This window comes from Ochotona curzoniae, unplaced genomic scaffold (genome assembly GCF_017591425.1).
Source record: "Ochotona curzoniae isolate NIBS_2020 unplaced genomic scaffold, NIBS_Ocur_1.0 scaffold_461, whole genome shotgun sequence".
Taxonomy (NCBI): domain Eukaryota; kingdom Metazoa; phylum Chordata; class Mammalia; order Lagomorpha; family Ochotonidae; genus Ochotona; species Ochotona curzoniae.
The window spans coordinates 11,450,326-11,473,477 of NW_024467120.1; the positions used below are offsets into that span (position 1 = coordinate 11,450,326).

The 23,152-nt window shown below is 39.5% G+C and overlaps 1 protein-coding gene across 1 annotated transcript in view; it reads left to right on the forward strand.

The window, feature by feature from the left end:
• SCGN (secretagogin, EF-hand calcium binding protein) overlaps positions 1-14,797 on the forward strand; it is a 41,468-nt gene extending 26,671 nt beyond the window's left edge. The window contains exons 8-11 of the mRNA XM_040967687.1: positions 5,875-5,920; positions 6,483-6,542; positions 11,945-12,013; positions 14,270-14,797. Coding sequence (XP_040823621.1) covers positions 5,875-5,920; positions 6,483-6,542; positions 11,945-12,013; positions 14,270-14,398 — 304 coding nt within the window. The 3' untranslated portion in view covers positions 14,399-14,797. The remainder of the gene's footprint in view (positions 1-5,874; positions 5,921-6,482; positions 6,543-11,944; positions 12,014-14,269) is intronic.
• Positions 14,798-23,152: the final 8,355 nt, after the last annotated feature.

Below are 23,152 nucleotides of genomic sequence, written 5' to 3' on the forward strand. Positions count from 1 at the left end.
TAGCTGCCTGGATTCACTCACTATCTCTCTCTTAGATTCTTTTTATTCCTTTTACTTAAAGTCAGAGTTACACACACACACACACACACACACACACACACACACACACACACACGCACACACACACACACGCACACACACACATCCTCCATCTATTGAATTACTCCCCTACTTGTCTCAGTGTCAGGAGCTGGGTCAGTTCAATGCTGGGAGGCAGGAGCTTCTTCTAGATCTCCTGAATGGGTACAGGAGCCCAAAGACTTGGGACATCCTTCCTTGATAGTTTGTAAGCTTGGGATTATTGGATTGGAAGTGGAGCAGTTGGAACTTCAACCAAAACCATATGGGATACCAGTGCTATGGGCAGAGAATTTGCCTGAAAAGTCACCATGCTGGCCCCCACCTGGTTCTCTTGATCATCTCAAATGAAGGTCAGAGATCTGTGTGAGAGAGGAAATCTAGCAAGGAAACATAAAATGTCTGAAAGACTCATTCAAAAGATAAAGTTTGATTAAAAGCAAGACTTTTAATTTCATTGCTCTCTGCACTAAAACCACCCATCAACCTGGTACCTTGATTCAGCTATGCACTTCTCAGGGCTAGTGAGAGTTGAAAGGCCTACAGTGCCCTTGCCCTTGAAGGCTGGAATGTGTCACTATCAGAAGATGTGCCAGCATAGCTGCCTTCCACTGTGTTGTTCTAAGACTCATTAATTACTAAAATCATCTTTACACACAAAAGCCCCATCTGCACACATAATGCTATGGTAGTTCATAAACTGTATGGGTCATAACATAGAAAGAATAAAGGGCAATCAGTTTATAATACAAGTGTTAGTGAAAGGCTTGTTATTTGTTGTATACTGATGCCAATACAATTACACCAGCTTTTTAAAAAAATTTATTTATTTTATTACAAAGTCAGATATGCAGAGAAGAGAGACAGATAGGAAGATCTTCTGTCTGATGATTCACTCCCCAAGTGACTGCAACATCCAGTGGTGTGCCGATCTGAAGCCGGGAACCAGGAACCTCTTCCAGGTCTCCCACGTGGGTTCGGGGTCCCAAAGCTCTGGGCCATCCTCGACTGCTTACCCAGACCACAAACAGGGAGCTGGATGGGAAGTGGAGCTGCCAGGACTAGAAGCAGAGCCCATATGGGATCCCGGTGAGTTCAAGGCAAGGACTTTAGCTGCTAGGCCACGCTGCCGGGCCAGACACCAGCTTTTGAGAAAAGGCTTATTACAATATTGCCTGGCAAGGAAATAGGAGGCAAGATTCATATCTGTCTAGCTGAGAGCTAGGGTCTGGGGCAGCATTTGAGGAATAGAGAGAAGAGGCTGATATGTGAATGTGTTGGAGAAGCAAATTCTGGCTAATTATGTTTAGATTTAGCAGTGGATATTTCTGGTCAATGGAACTCTCACTTCCAAAGGAGCTCTGGCGTTTGAGTTGTGGTCTTTTCCTGGTTTCTGTGATTACCTGGGAAGGGAACATTAGTTCTCTGTGTATTTTGAGGTTAAAGCTTGGCTTTTTTTGCATGTCTACTGCAGTTTGGGCTCTGCTGTGTCTGTTGGCAAGAGAGCAATCATCTGTATTATAATCTCTGCCAATAATTAAATGTGATTTCTCCAAGCCTCTCCAACTCACAGTGATAAGCAGCTTAACCTGTGGGATTGTTCCAACTCAGTTGGAATCAAACAGGAATAGTATGTCTCCAAGTTGCAGTTTTCCAGATATTAAGCTAAATCTTGCCTGGTAATCCTCCAGCCACCTGGGGTGCACTCCAACTTTCATTTCTAGTCTGGTAGCCCAGTGCTGTCTTGTTCCACGCACTCTTAGTTGTATACAGTTCAGAACAAGCAGATCTTAATTTGCTAGGAGAGCCCACTCTGCCTGCTGTTAACAGAGGAGCATCAGTTTGAGCTAATTCTGCAGTTTAAATAATTTTTATGTGCATGCATACAACCACAGTGAAAGCATAATGAAGTGATCAGTTGCTCACAGCTGGTGAGGAATTATCATGAATATGGAAGCTCAAATGCTGACTTATCCGAGGCTGGTCTTTTGACAACTTTGTTCTTGTTTTTGGTATGATTTTATAAAGTAGAATTGGTAGAATTCTGAATGAAAGTGAAGTATATTCATCTGTCAATGCAATTCAGTACATCATATGGAAAGTTTACATAATTAGTAGATTACGAATGCTTAACAAAAACATTGTTAGTTGTGTAAATAAGCAGAACATGTGGCAACTATTCATGCTGTGGAAATTTTTGTGTGATGCAGAACAGCTCTCATCCCTGGCCTGCCTTACAAATTGCTGGTTGTGCCTGATCTCTTACCATGACCACCAAAATGTACCAGGCATGCGTCCCAATGTTCTATAGAGACAACACTGCTTAGATTCCAGGATAAGGACTGCACATTAATCTGTTGAGTAATTTCCCATACAGTGGAGTGTTTTGTACAAGAGGGCTCGATGAGCAGTTGTGGACTAATGCAGTGGAATTCCACTAAAAAGTGGAATTAAATAAATGCAAGGCAATGAAACAATGCATAATGCCAAAACCAGTTTCATCATGACAACTGTGTTAGGTAGAATAAAGATGCTTGTGGAATAAATGCCTGGAATCAGTGAATATTTTATACTACATGACTATGATGAATTAAAATTGCAGATAAAATTTAGGTCACTAATCAACAGACCTTAAGATTTTATTTTGCATTATTCAGTGGGCCTAATGTAGTAACAAGGGCTATTTAAGTGTAGAAAAGTGTCGGAGTCAGAGAGATCTGAAAACAGTATGTTAGCCTTGAACATGGAATTGGGAGTCATGATCCCAAAGTGTGGTAGCCTGTATTGGCAGGAAAGGTTGTGGTTGGTGGGGTGGCAATTCTCCCCTAAGGCTTCCAGAAGGAGCATACCCCTGTCAAAAGTTGGTCCATTTCATGCATTCGCTTCTAGTAGGTAATTTGCTGCTGTGTTTTAAATTCCCTTTTTCACAGCCATTTGCTATAGCAGTACTATGAAACTAGTGAGAAACGAGGTCTCTTAACATTTACATACAGGGAGTTTTCCCCTCTATTTCCATCTCTGAAATGCAGACCAATTCCTCCATATACAGGCCCTTCTCAAGTGTGTGTTCTGACTGGCAACATGGGTTTAAACTGTAGAAGACCATACAGATGCAGACTCCAGATATTCAGTCTTCCAACTGGCTCAAATTAGTTCTCTGCCTTGTGCCTTCAGTCGAGCAAAAATTTTCAAAGAGTATTGTTGTACATTTTCCCTTCCTTTTCTTTATATGTACCCATGACTGTGAATACAGGATGAAACCAATGTTTTATTGTTTTGAAACTGATTGTATCTCACTAAAGCAAAAAGATAAGATTTCAGAAAACAGAAATGTGTTTGCTTTTCAAAGTGAGATTCATTTTTATTGAAATGTAATTATGTATAATAACATTTACCCTTTTGAACTCTACAGTTTAGTTTTAGTATGTTCATAAGGTTGTTCAGTGAATACCACTAAGAATATTTCAATATACCAGAAAGATACCATATCATTAGCAACTACTCCTCAGCCCCATCTCTTACAAACCCTTAATCTACTGTCTACATCTGTGGACTTGTCTGGGTTGGCCACTTAAAACAAATGGAATCAGACAACATAGGCTTTTTATTTTTTATTTTAATTTGTTTTATTTTACTTTACACAATGTTTTTTTTTAAGTTTGTTGATGTTATAGAATGATCCACATTTCCTTTCCATGGCTGAATAATGTTCTGTCGTACAAATATATGTCACATTTTGTCCATTCATCAATTGATGTTCACCTGGATTGTTTACACTTTTAGGTATGATGAATAATGCTGCTCTAGACATCTCTATACATATTTCTGTGTGTACATATGTCTTGATTTTTAAAAAATGTACTTGGGAATGGAAGCTTTGGCTCATAATTTCTATGTTTAGTTTTCTGAGCAACTCTCAATTTATTTTCCATAGTGGTTGGACTATACTACGTATCAACCAGCAGTGTCCAACGGCTCCAGTTTCTCCATGGTCTAGTCAACACTTGCTGCTGTTTGCATCACAGAGGATATGAGCTAATATCTCATTATAGGTTTATTTATGTTTCCTTAATAGCTAATGATTTTGAGCTTATTTCCATATATCTACTAACAATTTGTCTTCTTTAGAGAATTGCCTATTCAGAATCTTTGCTCATTAAAAAATTAGATTACTTCTATCATTTTATTGTTGAATTGTAGGAATTCTTTCTATATTCTGGATACTAGATTCCTATCAGATATTGAATCAGGAATTTTTTTCCATTGTGTACATTGTGTTTTCATGTTAGATGGTTTCCTTTGAAGATTACAATTTTTAAAATTTTCATAAATTCTAACTTATCTATATTTTGAGGGTTTTTATTTTACATGTCATAGCTACAAGACCATTGCTGAAATCTAAGCTCATGAAGACTTATTCCTGTGAATTCACCTAAAAATTCTATAGTTTTTGTTTTGTGTCTTGGTTTTTGATCATTGTGGGTTGATTTGTTTATATGCTGAATTGTTTATATGTTTATAGGGGTCCAATGTCATTCTTTTAATATGGATACCTTTTGTCCCAGTACCATTTCTTGAAAAAGGTATGCTTTACTCATTAAATGTTCTTGGCTCTCTTGTCAAAGATCAGTGACCATAATGGGTGAGTTTATTTATGGACCAAGTCTACTCCATTTATCTTCATGGCTGTTTTTTAAGCCAATGTGATTCTGTCCGGATTACTGAAGATGTATAGTTTTGAAATCAGAAGTTTGTTGTTCTTTTTCAGGAGTGTTTAGACTATTCTGTGTCGTTAATGTTTTCACATAAATTGTAGGACCAGATTGTTAATTTTGAAATTTTTCTATTCTCCCATTAACTGCCTCCTTTATGTTAAATGTTTTCTAGTATGCTATTTCAGAGAATTACATTTAGCATCTTAATGAGAGCAATATAATTTTGGATTAGCATCAACTTAATTTTAGCATTGCACCTGAACGTTATTTCTGCAAAGTTCAAATCCTTCCTCACTCCTTCATGTTGCTAGAATAACATCTTTATGCTTTGTTTGCTCAGCACTGATTTTTAGCTATTACCTTGTGAAGCTAGCTTTAATCAGCCAAACATACACAAATAAAAGCCAATTGTATGCTGTAGTTTGTATGTGCTTATTAGTTATCTCTACTGGTGCTATTTATTTCTTCATGTAGGTTTAAGTTGCTTCTGGTCTCCTTTCATTTCAACCTAGAACAACCTTCAGTATTTCTTATAAGGCAAGTTTGTTGCTTTTGACATCATTGCTGTTTAGTGGTTTCTCTGAACTAAGTCTATAACGTCAATGGAAATGGAAGTCTCTGTTAGCTCAATGGTGAGCCCATGATTTTCCTATGGGAAAGGGGTGAAATTTTATCTTTCTCATGTGTGTGCTGTGCCAAGAAGCATATCCCAACATCTGCTGTTCTCACTAAGGTTTAGAATTGAGCTGTTTTTCTTTTTTTTCAGAATAAGTACTCCTGAGGCCACTGAGAGACTTTAATTTCTCTTCAAACTTCTACAAAAGCCACTTTAACCATTCTTTCTAGTTTTCTTGTTATTTACATGGAGTAAAGAATTTTCAACAGCCCATACTCTGCCATTTCCGACCAGTAATCCATATGAAAATCACTCCCTTTCTTTGTTTATTGGATGTAGGAATTCTTATATTTTATATGTCCATCTTGTTCTGTAAGATAAATGACAATCACTCATTCTCTCCCACACTGGAGCTTTATAATTTAGACCTCACAGATCATCATGTTAATTTTTTCCCTCATTTAGGATTCTGGCTCTTCAGGAAAACTTCCTTCTGCAATTTAAAATGGATGTAAGTTGTGTTCTATCTCAACAAGCATTTAAGTCATTCATTTTTCTTTATATATTTGAAAAGAAGAAAGGAAGATAGCTCTTTGTCTGATCTTTTTATTTTAAAGATGTATTTATTTTTATTGGAAAGTCAGATATACAGAGAGGAGAAGAGAAAGAAAGAGAAAGATCTCTGTCTGCTGGTTCATTCCCCAAGTGGCCACAATGGCCGGAGCTGAGCTGATCTGAAGCCAGAAGCCAGGAGCCTCTTCTGGTCTCCCATGCGGGTGCAGGGTCCCAAGGCCTTGGGCTGCCCTCCACTGCTTTCCCAGGCCACAAGCAGGGAGCTGGATGGGAAGCCGGGCTGCCAGGACACGAACCAGCATCCTTATGGAATCCCGGTGCAAGCAAGGCAAGGACTTTAGCCACTAGGCTGACGTGCCAGGATCTGTTTGTCTGATATTTTAACTTATTTAGAAAATGACAGATTCAAAACAGAAATCATGGGATTGTAAGCGTCATTGGCTGAAAGTTGTTCCACTAAAGTTTCACATTGCTGGGCTGATGTATTTTTCTCTACACAGGCCTGTTCTACTGAAGAAAGGAAGAGAGACTTTGAGAAAATCTTTGCCCACTATGATGTCGTAAGTATGTCTCTTCATGTTGTGCTGGCCACCATTAGCAAGGAACTCAGGCTTAGCCACATGTGACAGTGTATCCAGAGACCATGACCTCCTGTGATGTGTAGCAATCCTACCTGAGTGTTGCTAGTTCAGAACGTTCTTAGATTTTTAATGTAATTTATAAGAGGTAAGTAAAAAGTGATCAAAAGAAGTATTTATGGTTGAGAAGAGAATAAAATCGTATTATTTTTGTCCTTGAATCAATACTAAGGCAAAGTTCCTCCCACTTTCAGCACTTAAAGTTCATTTGTAAAATTACAAAAATCTTTAAATACAACTCCCCCAAATAGGGGTAAGGTCATAGCTATTTATCATAAACCTGCATTTTTTGTGGGACCAATTATGCAGCCCAAGGAAGAAAAGAATGCTTCTAAAGCATAGTGCAATAAACGGATTGAATTCCTTGAGCACAAGATAGGATAAAATAAGAAAAAAATAAGCAGGAAACTGCAAAAATTTTCAAGAGTTCTCCCTTTAAAATTTTGTAGTTTTCTTTATAATGATTATTCATAGCTTATTCCAAAATATTTAAGTTTTTTGCCAATATTGTAAACAAGACTGATCTAATATACTATTTCTCAGCCATGAAATTATTTGTGTAGACAAAGGCCATTGATATTTGTGTGTTGATTTGGTATCCTGCAACCTTGCCAAATTCTCTTATGAGTTCTAGTAGTCCTTTAATTAAGTATTTTGGTTTCCCCGTAGAGTATCATGTCATTTGCAAAAAGGAAGAGTTTTGATTTCCTCCTTTTCAGTTTGTATCCTTTGATTTCTTTTTCTTCTATAACAGCTCTGGCTAGAGCTTCCAGGACTAATGACCTAGCAGTGGTGAGAGCGGATACCCATGTCTGCTCCAGATCATAGTGGAACATTCAAGATGGTGCTCGCATTGGGAATTTCATGTATTATCTTGACTGTGTAAAGCAATGATCATTTTATGCTCAATTTGCTTAAGATTTGTAGCATGAAGGGATGTTGAATATTTATCAAATACTTTCATTTATTGAAATGCATGTGTTGAAACATCCCTATACTAGGGATAAATTCCACCTTCTCTGAGTAATTGATCTTTCTGATGTGCTCTTAGATTTGATTACCTAGTATTTTGTTGAAGATTTTTGTATCTATATTCATCAGCTGTATGGCTCTATAGTTCTCTTTCTTTGTTGTATCTTTTTCTGGTTTTGGAATTGAGGCAATGATGGCTTCATTTATCTTAAATAGATTTTGGAGGATTGGAATTAGTTCTTCTTGGAAGGTTTGGTAGAATTTGTCAGTGAAGCTGTCTGAGCCTGAACTTTTGTAAGGGGAGTATTACTGATTCAGTTTCTTTCCCATTATGGATATATTTAGGTTTTCAGTCCTCACTATTCAGTATTGGTAGATTGTATATGCCAGAAATCTACCCATATCTTCTAGACTTTCCAACTATTGGCATATAGTTGTTTACAGTTACTGCAGTAATTCATGGTGATTATTTGTATATTTGTGATATCATTGTTCTATTTCCCTTTTCATCTCTGATTTTACTGGGACAATGGGATATCAATGTTGTTATTTTTTTCAACAAAAAACTCAATTTATTGATCTTACATATTTTTTGTTTCCATTTTGTTTATTTTAATTATTTATTTCTGCTTTTTTGCGGTTTGGTTTGCCATTTTTCTAGATCCTTCAGATGCACTGATATCTCATTTCTTTGTTGCCTTTCTAATTTCTTGATGTAAGCAATGATTGCAGTGAACCTTAGTCTTAGCACTGCTTTGCTGTGTCCCATATGTTTTTTGATACATTGTTATTATCTCCATCTGTTTTCAGGAATTTATTTCCTTTTTGATTTCTCCTATGACCCACTGTTCATTTAGAAGCATATTGTTCAGTCTCCAGGTGTTGTCATATTTTCTGTAATTTCTTGAGTTGTTGGGTTCCAGCAACATTCCCTGGTGGTTAGAAAACATACATCCTATGATTTTAATTATTTTGAATTTGCTCAGGGTTGATTTATAGCCGTTGATGTTCTCTATCATGGAAAGGATTCCATGCACTGGTGAAAAGAATGTTTATTCTGCATCTGTGGTATGAAATAGTCTGTACATGTCAATTAAGTCCATTTGATCCATGGTATAGGTTAGCTGTGTTGTTTCTTTGTGAAGTTTATGCCTAGCGTATCTGTCCATTGGTAATAGTAGAGTATTGAGATCCCCCATTATTACTGTACTCTTCAGACACATTAACAGTTGTTTTATTTATTTTTATTTTTTTTAACAGTTGTTTTAAATGTCTAGGTTACCTAGCATTGGGTGCATCTACGTTGACTCTAGTCATTTACTGTTAAATCAATCCATTGATCATTATGTAACGGCCTTCTTTGTCTCGCTTTTAATTTTTTTGTGTGTGACTTAAGGTCTAGTTTGTCTGATATTAAAATGGCTACACCTACTCACTTTTCCTTTGCAGTGTCATGGAGTATCTTTTTATATTCTTTCACTTTCAATCTGTGTCTATCTTTGTTGGTAAGATGTGTTTCTTGTAGATAGCAGATAGATGGGTATTGTTTTTGTTTTTAATCCTGTCTGATTTGAGAGTTTAGTCCATTTGTTTTCAGAGTAATTATTGAAAGGTAGTGACATGGTGTTATCATTTTAATATAGTTTTTTTGTTGTTTGCTTTAGATTTGCTTTGTGGATTTACTGGGTGTTCTTTACCTTTGTATTATTTAATTATGGTGGTTGTTCCTCTCATTTTTTGTGTTCTTTCTTTAACCTTCTTTCTTTAATCTTCTAATTCAAAGATTCTTTTGCCTAATCCTCTCTGTTAAGGCTTTCCACTATATTCTTCATTTGGCTTATTGAATCCTTGATTTGCAACATTTCAGTTTAATTTTTCTTCAGCATTCCAATTTCATTTCATAAATTTGTAGGTTTTCCCCTTAAATATAATTTATCTTTGAACTGTGTCCCATGGTTTAAAGGTCTATCTGATTCTTCATGGAAATGCAGGGTGTGTGCTGGGAGTGGGCCGTATACTCTAGTTGATGTTCAAGTGTCAGGTGAGAGTCCAGGGTGACACCCTGGCTGGGTGTCTTCACTTCTCTTGTCTTCACTGGCAAGATAGTGATCACGACTAGCATTGTGAACACAATCTCTTCCCGGTTCTTCCTTTTTTTATTATTAATTAAATTTTTGTTAGCTTTATTTATTTATATGGTGAATAAAAATCATGTATTGCACAATTAGAAGCACATTCACATACTCCACATTTAGAAGCTTTTAACTCTAACCCTTCTAAACTTATAACTCTACCCCCTTCTTCCGTATATCTCCGTTTTCTCCCAATTTTACAATGGCATATTCTCATTTCTCATTTCACTATCATAAGCTTAATACTCCAAAGGTAAAAATATCAACATACAGCAAGTAGAAGAAAATAAATGGATACAATGGAAACAATTATGCTTAGTGAAATAAGTCACTCCCACAAAAAATGTCATGTTTTCCCTGATTTGTGACAACTAATATGCAGAGCACAAAAAAATGTAATTATTATGAACAAGATTAACATCCTGGGATTTTAATGATTATATTTATCAGATGTATTTACATTGTTAGAGAGATAAAGGGGAAGAGGATCCTCTTCCCTCTGTTGGCTCATTTCCTAAATTCCTGCAGTAGCCAGCACTGGGCTAAAGCCAAGACTTGGGAACTCGGCATAGGTCTCCCATGTGGGTGGCAAGCACTTGTGCTATCATCTGGTGCCTCTCAGAATACACATCATCAGGACGCTGGAATTAAAAGCTAGAGTCTAGAATCCATCCCAGGCACTTTGACAAGAGAGCATGGATTTTGTGTTTCTTAATCATTGGGACAGATGCCCGCCCTTAGGTTTCTTTAACTGAATCACATTTTCTTTTTTTTTTTGATACAGTTTATTTGGTGTTGGGGGGTCTCTCCCCTCCCCCAACTTCCTTCCCCTCCCCTCCAGTCTCACAATGGGTGTCTTTTGTGAATTTTCCTAAGTCCATTTTGCCCAGTTCTTTAATGATGATTGATAACCCAGATTATACCTCAGTAACTGTAATCTCCACTCAGGCAGCACAAGTGCCACATAGGAGACCTGTGTAGATCTGTGTGTGCTCGGAACCTAGCTAACCACTATACCCTGTTATATAGACACAGGGTCCAATGGATTTTGCACACATGACCCTAATTTGACCAGGGGCTGTGCTGCTCTGGCCATGCAGAGAAGACTTGCTCCTGTGTCTACTTTTTATGACTTCTCCACTTTAGCTCTTTCTCCTCTGGCCTAGGAAGGAGTTTCTCTGTGACCAGGGAGTGTTCTGCTTGCGCCTTGTTGGCTTCCGGTACAGTCTCTTAAGTCATTGTGGACCAAAGACCTATTTCCTGACACAACCAGTGAAATGTATTTGTAGTGTAGGGTTAGGTGGTTGCCTTGTGGGAGGGCGAGGTTGTACAAAAGCCACACTAAGGATACTCCCAAGACTCAGCTGTCTCAGGGAGCTTTCCGGTCCCCATGTAGAGCCTCAACCACTGGAATTGAGCTTCCACCAAAATGATGCCCATTGCCCGTGAGTCCAGCCATTCCACGGGGGCAAGGGGCGAGTGCTTCACCTGCAATTCCATCCATGAGGACTTCTGTTTTTTTTTTTTCCTCAGAATCAGCCAATTCTGCAATTCTGTAATTTTGCTATTGGAAAACATCCCTCCTCCACCACTAGGGTGGCTGCCTCTCCCGTCCTTCTGCTGGAGAAGTCTGGTGGTCAGTTACCTGCTAGGACTCAGACCTATTGCACAATGCTTCCCCCACACCCGCTCCTCCTCTGTGACTTCTTTGCCACCAAGTTCTCTGCATTTGTTGCCTGGGTTTCAGCTCTGTCTGCCCCCAACTCAGTAACACATTCCAGCCAAAATTGGCATGTCTCTACCAATTCTGCCATCTTGAAATCTCTAAAAGTTTATGTTTCAATAATTACAAGGTCATCCAATAAATCATAATACAAAAAATCTCATACTGTATCTTTCTGTCTTTCAGAAGATCAATTTGATGTGCAACTAATACTTATATAAACAGAAAAATGTTATTTGGGTAGCAAATAAAGCAGGTGTCTGTCACATTAGCAGTATTTGCAAGTGCTAAGGAACTCAAAACCATTGCTTTCAATTTAATTCATTTGCAATGAATTGTTTAACTCATGTTAAAGATTCACATCCTGTATAAATAACATACATTGAAACATGCTGTTTCTAAATCTGTGATTTTAAGAGGATACTGATTTGGTCCATTTGCCTAATTTTTTGAGTTACGAAAATGTATTTGACTGGTTGGATCTTTTTATTCTTCAGAGTAAGACTGGAGCCCTGGAAGGCCCAGAAGTGGATGGGTTTGTCAAAGACATGATGGAGCTTGTTCAGGTAATTTCATGAAGCTGGGAGTTACTAGCCACATAGCCTGGGGTAGCAATTTGATAGATTCTTTTGTTTATTTGTGGGAATCAGTGAGGCTGCTGGTTAATGCTAGAGAGAAAGTCAAGGGATGTGATCTATTTACTAACCTTTCAGTTTCTGTGAAACCTGATAAATCTCCCTTGCTTTCTTACGATTGAGTTTCAATGACATGAAGCTACTATCAGAAGAAGCGTCTTTTGTGCCATCAGTTAGAGGGCACTTATTTGACCCTATAGTCTGCAAAATCACAGTGTGGATAGCCGGTCAGAATGAGTGTTAGTTGCATATATCTTCTTCCTCTTTTACCAAAACTAAAGTTTTCTAAAAAAATATATGTATGTATTTATTTATTATTGGAAAGGCAGATTTACAGATCTGGTTTACTCCCCAAATGGCTGCAATGGCCAAAGTTGAGCCGTTTTGAAGCCAAAAGCATCTTCCATATCTTCTGCACAAGTGCAGGGTTCCAAGGCTCTGGACCATTCTTTGCTGCTTTCCAAGGCCAGAGGCAGGGAGTTTGATGGGAAATGGAGCATCTAGCTGGGACACAAACTGGCACCCATATACAATTCCAGTACATCTGAGACATCATGCTGGGACCTACAATTAAAGTTTATCTCAGGCCTTTCGAAATAAGCTTGTCCTGGGCCTGAGGAGTCATTATTGCTAAAGAACCTTTCTGGCATCTCGTCACACTGTGCTGGGTTGTAGAAGCAGCTGGGAGGCCTGGCTGGAGCTTTGCTGGAACTGGAATTTGCCATAAGTGTAGATTTTGGACCAATGCTTACAGAGGGTGGCTGTGGTGGCAGTGCCTGGGCCTCCTCTTATGTTGCCCCATTTTATTCTCTTTTCCTTTTCTATTGAAAGAACAGGTTGGAAACTTTTGGAAAGGAGATAGGATAAAATGATGTATCTTGGAACCTGACAAATATAACATTTGTTGGTAGATGTTGGTTGTGTGTCTGTGGACAAGTTATGCACACCTGTCTGATACCTGACACCCTCCCTATGGAGTGGGTACCAAGACTGTGATGTTGAGGGATAACACAGACATAACCAGATCTCTCAGAAGCACATAATTTAATGTGTTTGAAAAAAGTATACAGTCATTAAATCATATCAATCAAAGTTACAGTTGTATCCATCACCTAGAAAGGTTTCCCAAAATCCTCTCTTATTTGTTGTTTTCTTAAAGATTTTATTCTTATTGGAAAGGCAAATTTACAGAGAGAAGCAGAATCAGAAAGATCTTCTGTCATTGAGCCATCATGCCAGGCCCCTTTCTTTGTTTTGTTTTGTTTATTTTTTTATGATGAGTACACTGGACATGACACTTTCTTGTCATCATTTTAAGCATACAATCCAGTGAACAATTATATACACATAATTTCTACACAAGAATTTTCAAGAGCCCGTGATTCACTCAGCACAGCAAGAAACCAATGTTAAGAATGTGAACGTAAACTAGAAAGTAGGAAATAAAGAAATTCATCATCTTCTAATGAGGTAGAAATGTGAATAGTCATGTTAGATGTCAATTATATGGACAGCTAGAGATGACCTGGATGTTTCTTTCAGGGGATGAATGGTCCCACCCTAGGATTCAAGAAAGTTCTTTCTTTCTCCTGGCAAATCCCTGTGTGTTTTCCTCTGTTGTTGGAGGGAAGGTTGTTGGCAAGTGGGAGCAATACCTGATCTAAAAGATAACACATGATCCTCCAAGGGGCAAGCTCTATGAATGTTTCTGTTTTCAGTTTCTAATTTGCAAAAATTATATATCATAGAAAAATCTGGAAATAGAAAAAAGATATCTCAAAAATATGATCTCTATATGCTAATAAATATGCTGAGGATGACTTCTCTGCTAAGTATTTTTTGTAAATGTTTGAAATTATATTAAAATTATTTCTTAGTAATAGTCATTTGATGACTATAAAATATTTTACCTGCTGTTAGATCATAATTTCTCTAAACATTTCTTGATTGCCATGTGTTCAGATTGTTTTATGTGTGTGAGATTGAAATTGTTCTGTAATAAAAATCATTGTGCATAAATCTTTCTCGAATACATTTGGATCCCTCTTCAGCTTTTTCGCTGTGAAAAATCCAAGTCAGAAGCCTTGGAAGGTGACTCTGTTCCCAGTTTGGGCAGCATCGGAAGGTATTCCCAGGTGGGACTGCCAGTAGCTGCCCTAACTGACATTCTGTTTTTGTCATCCTCAGCCGAGCATCAGCGGGCCGGACCTTGATAAGTTCCGGGAGATTCTCCTGCGCCACTGTGATGTGAACAAGGATGGAAAAATCCAGAAATCTGAGTTGGCTTTGTGTCTTGGGCTGAAAATCAACTCCTAACAGTTTTGCCTTTTGTCGCTGAACTGTTTCTGTGTTTCCATTGTATCTGTGTTTGCTGCTGGTGGCACAATATTCAAACTTCCTCACAGCCTTGTTTTTCTTGGGCAAGGGTTGGCCTCCAGGCCTTTCTTCCTACTGACCTGATATAGTCCTGCCTCTGTGAAAGTCCTCTCTCCTGACCCACATCCCATCCAAGTATCTGTAGTGTTTCTCCTTGGCTCCGAGTTTTGCTGTCCCCCTAAAGACTTGACCCTTGTCCCTCCCAGCATGTTGGGGATGATTTCATCTGCCTAGCCTATGTGCCTCTGTGGGCTTTTACTGGGTCTGAGTAGTAAAGGGGCATCTATAGCAGCTCTGTAGCTTTTTCCAGTAGATGTGTGGGTGCAAATAAAATGTGCAATTGAAAACTCAGATGTGCTGGTCATTGTTTGTATTGTGACCTTTGTAGTGTTTTCCCCTGAAATGTTGACAGATAATGTATCTGCCTGGGGCTGGGATGGAGAAGGATTATGAAGGCTAATGGAACCTACAGCTCTGGTGCCCAGGAATTCTCAGCCGCCTTCACTAGGAATAACTCCAGTGTGAAAGTAGGAGTTACCAACAAGCTGTTTTCCTTTGAGCACTTACCTGTGACACAGGACAGACTCCTCCTACCTAGGCAAGTATCCATCTCCTGACCTAATCATGTATCCAGCTGCAGCTACAGAGAACTTAGAATCCTAACAGCAAAAGAACCCCTACTGTCTTATTAGGGTCTTCCCCAACTTGTACGCATGCCCAGCATGGCCCAGTGTGATTCGTGACCTTCCTGGGGTGGTAATATTGAACAACACTTGCCACTCTGAGTGTATCACAAGCAGAAAAAAAAAAAATCCAGTAGTGCCCAAACATAATACCAAGCTAGGTGCAAATTGATATGTCATGTGCTGAGAGGAAGACACTGCATCTTCCTGATTCCAGAAACATGCCTGGAATTCTTTCTTCTGTGATGTCTTCCTTTTACTCCAGCATAAGCTCCCAAGAATACCATGTCCAGGCTGGTAATTGCCACCTTGTCAGCTTCTATTTGCACTGCACTGAAGAACCCAGGCTGGTGAGACCAGTCCTTAGTTTTCCATGATGTATCTCCTCAGACAAGAGCATACAGAAATTTCAAATATCATGAATTGTACAGATAATTCAGAATTACCGCAATGGTGTTTTTGGGGCTGTTCATAACCCAAGATTCCAACCTTTCACAGGGGATTTCCTTCATTCCACTCCTCGATCCTAACATGACTCTCTGTCCCAGGGATCTTCTCTTACCTCTGTTAAATTTAAGGGCCAGGTCTGAAGAAGGCTGGGAGACAACTGGCCAAGATAGAAAAGTCTTCTATCGTACAAAGGATGGCCTACTAAAGTAAGATTGTAGCTTGCCTAGCAGGTGGGGAGATCTGAAATAAAGCTTTAGTCTCCCTGCATGTAAGCAGCTGTCATTTTATGCTTTTTGCCTGGGAGAGGGCCATGTGTTCTCACAGAGAGCTTTATCCACTCTGGTAAAGTGGACCTTGGTGAGCAAAAAGACCCCATGGCAGGTGCTTACTGGAAGTCAACAGTGTACTCTGTGTAGTTTTATCTACCCTTGTCCCAGCAAGGTGAGAATCAGGCCAGCAGAATCCCAGGCATTGATGTTATCTTCAGGATCATTTTGCCCAGTTTGAGCCCAATTTTTACCAGGTGCAGAGTTAGCCATTTACGTCGCAATGACCTGGCAAGCCCTACCATCTCCAACATACAGATGATTAATACTATTAGAGCTATTATTTGAAGTACCTTCTGAGTGACAGATACTTACAGGTGCTTTCTAAATCCATAGGCAGTTTATTTCTCACCAAGTCCTCAGGAGAGAGATACTATTGTGCCATTCATTTAAGAGATGAAAAAGCAGAGGCAGACAGAAGCCAAACATGGCCATTGTCACATATCTCAGATGTAGGGAGTCTGTGTGTCTGGTTCCAGAGCCTGTGATCCACGTTAATTACAGTCCATTTTTGTGTTCTTTTCAGGAAAGCTCAGCCTCCTCCCCATGGATCTTCTCTCCCTGTAGTCTCCATGGCAGCCGCAGCAGATGTTTCACTAAATCTGAGTTCTTCAGGTGGTGGCTATGCATCATCTGAGTTTCAAAAACAGGCAGCAGCAGGGGCTGATGAGCAGCCCAGGGTCCCCTCTTGTTTCCCATGGTTAGCTGCCCTTGGACACACCATTCGAGGAACACATACTCTCTCAGTCTTGAAACACTCTAAAGTCTCAAGAAGAGAAAAGAAGTTCTCTATTTCCAGGACATGATAATTAATTCCTCTTCTTATTTTCTGGATTGCTGTCATTACTCTATCTCTAGTAACAAATTATTTCATAGTAGTTGGATTCATTTAAATTTTATAGAGACATATTTTATGTATAATTTAAGAAACACTTCTCTATATGTCATGAATGGGTTTTCTTCAAGGATTAAATTTTTCAGTCCAATTCATATGTATTTGCAATGTTAATACTGGCCATGGTAATTATTTCCAGTGTATAATTCAGTGACATATATTCCACTCACAATCTTGTGCAGCCATTACCACTATATATGTCAATCAAATCTCCTCATTCTCCTTTAACTTTGCCACTGGAAAGTTCCATCTACTTTCTGTCTCTAGGAATTTGTCTATTCTAGATATTTCACAATTGAATTTTGCAGTGCTTGTCCTTTTTTGTCTTTTTCCCCTTAATATACTATTTTCATGGTGTATCTATGTTGTATCAAATAGTAGAACTTTGCTCCTTTTTAGGGCTAAAGCACATTTATCCATTCATCTTCTGGAGTTTTGGTTTGTTTATTCCCCCTTTAAAAATATTTATTTGACTTGGAAGTCAGAGGGGGAGAGAGAAGGAGAGAGGGAGAGAAATATTCATTTGCTGCTTCACTCTTCAAATGCTACAGTAGTCAGAGATGGTCCACTCTGAAGCTGGGAGCCAGGAGCTTCTTCTGGTCTCCCACATAAGTAGAAGGGCCCAAGGCCTTGGGCCACCTTCTCCTGCTCTCCTAGGCCATTATCAGGGAGTTGCATATGAAATGGAGCAGCCGGGATTTGAACCAATTTGGGATGCTAGCACTGCAGCCTGAGGATTAACCTGCCACTGTTTCCACCTTTTAATTAATTGAGGATAATGCTGTAATGAACACTGCCATACAAATATCTGAATTTCTGTTATCATTCCTCTTACATATTTAACTAGAAATGAAACTGCTAGTTCATGTAGGTTACCTTTTTGAGAAACTCCCAAATTTTTTCCCATATGGCTGTAACATCTTGTATTCCTACACATCTATTCTTAAACTCCCTGTACTGCCAAAAATAAAACTGAAGGCTGGCCATATCCACTTAAGTCATGATTTCTTTGACCTGCAAGAATTGAATCTTTGAGGTTATTGCTCCAGCAATGAATTCCTTGCCAAGGATACTTATCTTTCTCAATATCTGAGACTTTAGTTGGTCAGTTTGCTTATTTGTTTGTTTGTCTTATGATTTATTTTCTTTGAAAGGCATAGTGGTGGAGAGAAATAGAAATACATAAAGAGGTCTTCTGATTTATCCCTCAAATGAAGCTGGGAGCCTGGCACTCCACCTTGGTCTCAAATATGGATGTCAGAGTCCCAAGTTTTTGAACTATCTTCTGCTGCTCTTCCAGACACTTTACCAGGGAGCTGGATAAGAACTAGGGTATCAGGAACTCCAATCAGTGCTTCAGTTGGGACCTCAGCATCACCAGCGGTGGCTTAATTTGCTATGCCACAATACTTAGTAAATAGGTTTTTACGAGCAAAGCTGGATACCTTATGGATAATGCAGCATTTCAAAGGAAAGAAAGGAAACAACTGTCAACGTGAAATATGTTGCATTGCTAAGTTAAAATCCAAAATTGAGATGAAATAATTTCAACTGGATGGATACTAAGAGGACTTTACTGTTGCCCTCCCATGTGTTTTTATTGGAAGAACTATTTAAGCAAATGAAAAGCACAAATGTGGAATGCATAAACAAGAGTGAGAAATTGGTTTGTAGAAACTTAAAAACTTACAAGTGGCCAGTGGTTTGATCAAAGATTAGTTGTAAGAATGTTTGCTAGAGTATTAGTTGAAATAGCAGTCCAGAAACAACCAAGACACATAATAGTAAGCTAAGGTTAAGTTATGCTATAACCATACTGTGGAATATTTTCATATTACATGGCAATAAAAATAATATTTCCAAAGAAACATGAAATATTTTCCCAGGTGGTCTTCAAAACTCCTTTAACTTTAATATTTTATTATGTTAGTCAATCAATTAGAAAAATAATATTAATTAGAAATTTCTCATTCAAAATTTAACACTTGAATATTAAAAAAAAATGGACTCTTCAAAGAAATGTCACAATTTTTCATGTAACCCATAACCATCTCCTATATTCATCTTCATAGTCAAAAGTTCTTTCAGTAGTTATTATTCATGTTATCTTGATAGTAAAAAGTGGTGAGGCCAGTAATTATTTTTTCTTTCACGAAAGGTGATGGAGCAAATGGTATTATGCATCGTGAAAACAATATACACTGACATCTCAAGAGTATTGGGTGTACAGACAAGAAAATGCAAGAGGTGCATCAGGATATATTTCCAAGGCAGGTTCAGATTATTCAGGCCATTAGATTTAGAGACATCGCATGGATTTAAAAAAAAAAATCAAAAACAAAAACACAAAAAAATAGGTCTGTCCTGATTTTATTTCGTTTTGTTAAGTTATGATGAGAAACTCCCATGTCTGTGGAGACTAATACGGAGAGGTCAGGGAGCCGAGCGTGGGGGCTGGCCTCCCTGGAACCTCCACCTGTATTGGGTCGTAACTAAATTTGTTGTCTTCCTTTTCAAGTCGCATTGGTGCTGGCATCATTGGCTCTTCTGCTGTCCGGTGAGTGTGGACTGTTTTCTCAACTTCTCTCTGTGTGAAAATGAAACCAATGTTACAGCAGAGCTGAGAGAGTCACATTCTGGGGAAATCATTCCCAGAGATTATTGGCCTGCACTTCATGTCATTTCTTTGGTAACTGTGTTCAGACAAACTGCTAGAGCTTGACATGATAAACTCAATTTTCTGCACTCAATTCAGATTACAGTCGAGTGAACACTTTGCCGTGATGGTGTCCAGGTGGTTGGAATCACAGATTGACAGCCTTTGTTCTTTTGTGTTATTTGTGGCTTTTGAGGCAAATAGATTGCACTCACATGTACATTTCCTATTCAGAAAATACAATATAGTTAGTAAACACAACATATCACCAGCCTCCTTGGTAGTTGGTGTATAACAGGTATCACCTTGTACGAAAGGTAGGGGGAGGTGGAGCAAATGATAGTTTGCAGTGGAAACTCTTGTTTGGTACTCAGTCTTTGTATCTTATGTATCTGTTCTGAGCCAGCACTGATGACTGCACACACAGTTGGAGCAATCCATGGGCAAACATCAATACTGCTAATGACACTGTTTTACAGGGTAATTATCTGGGAGTCATCCTCCGCATCTATGCAACTGCAGATTGAGTCAGTGGTGGAAGGGCAGCAGTTGTTCAGTCAAAAATCGCTGCTGAAGAGGACAGCCTGCAATTAGAATGAGCAAAACTGTCACCAAGGGGCTGGCGGGTCAGGATCCCATCCTCAAGGAGTTGAGGGCGACATTTAACAGATGTAGATTCTAAGTATAAAAACATTGGACTCCAGGAAAAAGAAATGAAAGAAGCTGTGTGCCTGACTGATTCATCTTTTCATCTGTGCTTCCATAAGCTTTTTTTTTTTTTTACTTGTAATGGTCATTGTTGGGCTCTTGTTAGCAATCAAGCCAGCCAGCCTTGCCTATGCTCTTGTGTCTGGGGAGCACTACTGTCAATCAACCAGGATTGCTCCCTCCTGCCAGTTCCTTGAATATTTTCTGGTTATTTTCCTTTTCTAGGATATGGAAATGCCATCTCCAATGCTTTGCTTAATTTTCTTTTTACTTTAATTGGATACAAAGTGTGTTCTTCCAAACACAGAGAATCACTGTGAATCATGCTGAGACTCTGTATATGTATATGAGGACTCTGTAGCGAGAAGGCCCAACTTACAGCACTAGGCTAAATGGCACTTAACCTCTTCCCTCCCTTCACCATCCTGTTCTAGTAATTCAAAGAATCTACTTTTAAGGAAAAAGGAAGTCTTTAATTATTGGCAAAATTAGTTTCAACAGATCTTAGATCCCTGCTGGATATAACTTACACCTCTGGCAGATTTATAATGTACTATAAAACTCAGGAAAAGCAGAAGTTTTTTTTTTTCTTTTTAAATTTCTTTCTTTGTAAAAAAAATATTTTAATGGTGTTTATAAAGCTGATCAGGGTGGGAAGAGTTAAGGATTAGGGAAAAGTGGGTGAGACCATTATTTCCACATTTTTTCTTCCTTCCTGTATCTGGGGGAAGGGGGAGAAAAAAGGGAGATGTCAGCCAGCCTCCTGTCTCAGTACCCAAGGATGGAGAACAACCACCTGATGTCATCCCAGGGCCCCTTATGTGGAGCATGTTCTGAGGGTTCTGTTCAAGTGGTTTCAATAGTTCTGACATGCTGTCGATCTTGCAGATCCAAGAATAAGGAACACTTTCCAAGGTCCATTGGCTGACATAGCCCTCCTTAGATTCTGAATTTGCCCAGAAATTTGCTTTCAATGCTTGGGTATTTGACCAATTTATTTTGCCCCCCTTTTGCTATGGTACCACATGTCCTCTGCAAGCTCCTATGGACTGCCAAATTCTCCATGTACATCTGGGTATGCTGTTCACTGCTCTAAGCCACTGAAGAGACCCAGTTCTGACACATGCCACTGTCAGATCATAGGTCTTGGCACGTGGAGAGCCATGGTGGGAATTATGAGTCTACTAGTTTAGTTGGGGGCACCCTCAAAGAAACCTCTTCTGAAGTGATCCCAGATATATGGGGTCCAGTTCATTTTGTCTCCCAAATCAGCCCTGCCCCCAACACACTGATAGCTGAAATTGCTAGGTCAGACCTGTATCCAGCCCTGTCTCTTACACAAACCAATAGATGTTGTAGTCCAGCCCAATTTTGGTTACTACACACTCATCCTTTACATACACCACTGGAAGCTGCAGCCCAGTCAGAGAGACCCCCAATTACCCCCATTGCCAGCCCCTCTAGCATGTACAGTGGACTGCTCTGGTCTGTCCCACCTCCCGTTCAGTTCTTGTACATATCATTGGGCATTGAATCCTAACTCAACCTAAATACTCTACTCAACCCAACTAACTCTACCCTCCATTCCACACTTGACCTAGTGAGTGCCACCACCTGTGCAGCCAGGCCTGCCCCTCATCCTGGTTCTCATGCTCACCTGTGGGAGCTGTAGCCCATCAGAGAAGCGCTCACAGTTTCCCTTCTGGATCCATGCCCCACCCTGTATCTTGCACTCTCCAGGTAGTACTGCAAGTCCAGCTCAGCAGGACTTACCTCCAAGTCCCAGAAATTTTAACCAGGTATTTGTTTTCATGGGTCTCCTGTTATAGCCAGACTGGGATGAAACCTTCCTAACTGCTCTTTGTGCAACTCTCACTCTTGACATGTCACAACTTTTCAAAAATATTTACTTATTTATTTTAAAGAGTTATAAAGAAGGGCAGAGACAAAGCTCTTCCAGCAACAATGACTAGAGTTTGGTCTGTCTGAAGCCAGAAGCTTACTCTAAGTCTCCCACATGTGTTCAGGGTCCTTAGCATTTGGGCTGTCTTCCACCACTTCCCCATGGACATTAACAGGGAGCTGGATTGGAAGTGGAGCAGCCAGAACAGAAAGAGGCACCCACATGAGATGCTGGTGCTGCAGCGAGAGGCTTAGCACACTATGCCATACCACTGACACTATATAGCTCTTATCTTTATGTTTTGCTTTGTTTTTAAAGATTTACTTATTTTTATTGGAAAGGCAGATCTACAGGGAAAATGAAAGATGGGAGAGATGGAGAGAAAGATTTTCTGTCTACTGGTTGACTTCCCAATTGCCTGCAATGGCCAGAGGCAAGAAGGTCTAGAACCGGAACCTTCCTCCAGGTTTCCCACGTGGGTGCAGGATTTTAAGGCTTATTTACCATCTCCTACTGCTTTCCCAGACCACAAGCAGGGAGCTGGATGGGAAGTGGAGCAGCCGGGACATAAACCAGTGCCCACATTGGATCTTGACGTATGCAGGGTGAGGATTTTAGCCACTAGGCTACCATGCTGGGCCCTATACAGCACTTATCTTATGGGGAAGGAAGCCAATACACATAAAGAGGGACCAGCAAACTCCCTAGCTCAGGATTTTCATGTTCTAAATGAGAATATTTGTCTAATTAGTCTAAGTATATGCCAGTGATGTATTCTATAAGAACCAATTAGGGAATTCGCAGAGTCTGTGGTTGATTCAACCAGGAATCTATTAGTAGTCACCTAGAAGGTGTCATATATACATATAGAAGGTAGGAGTGTGCTCGAACAGGTCGACATGGGAGGGGCCTGGTGAAAAGCAGGAGCCTTTAACAATGGCCAGGTGAAGCCTAATGCTGCAGGTCCCCCTTGGAACTGCAAAATTTCTGTCTGGTACTCTGGCCCTTTGGAAACTCCAAGCAGGATCTCCCCACATCACTGTCACCCACTTGGGTGGCCAGATAAACTGCCT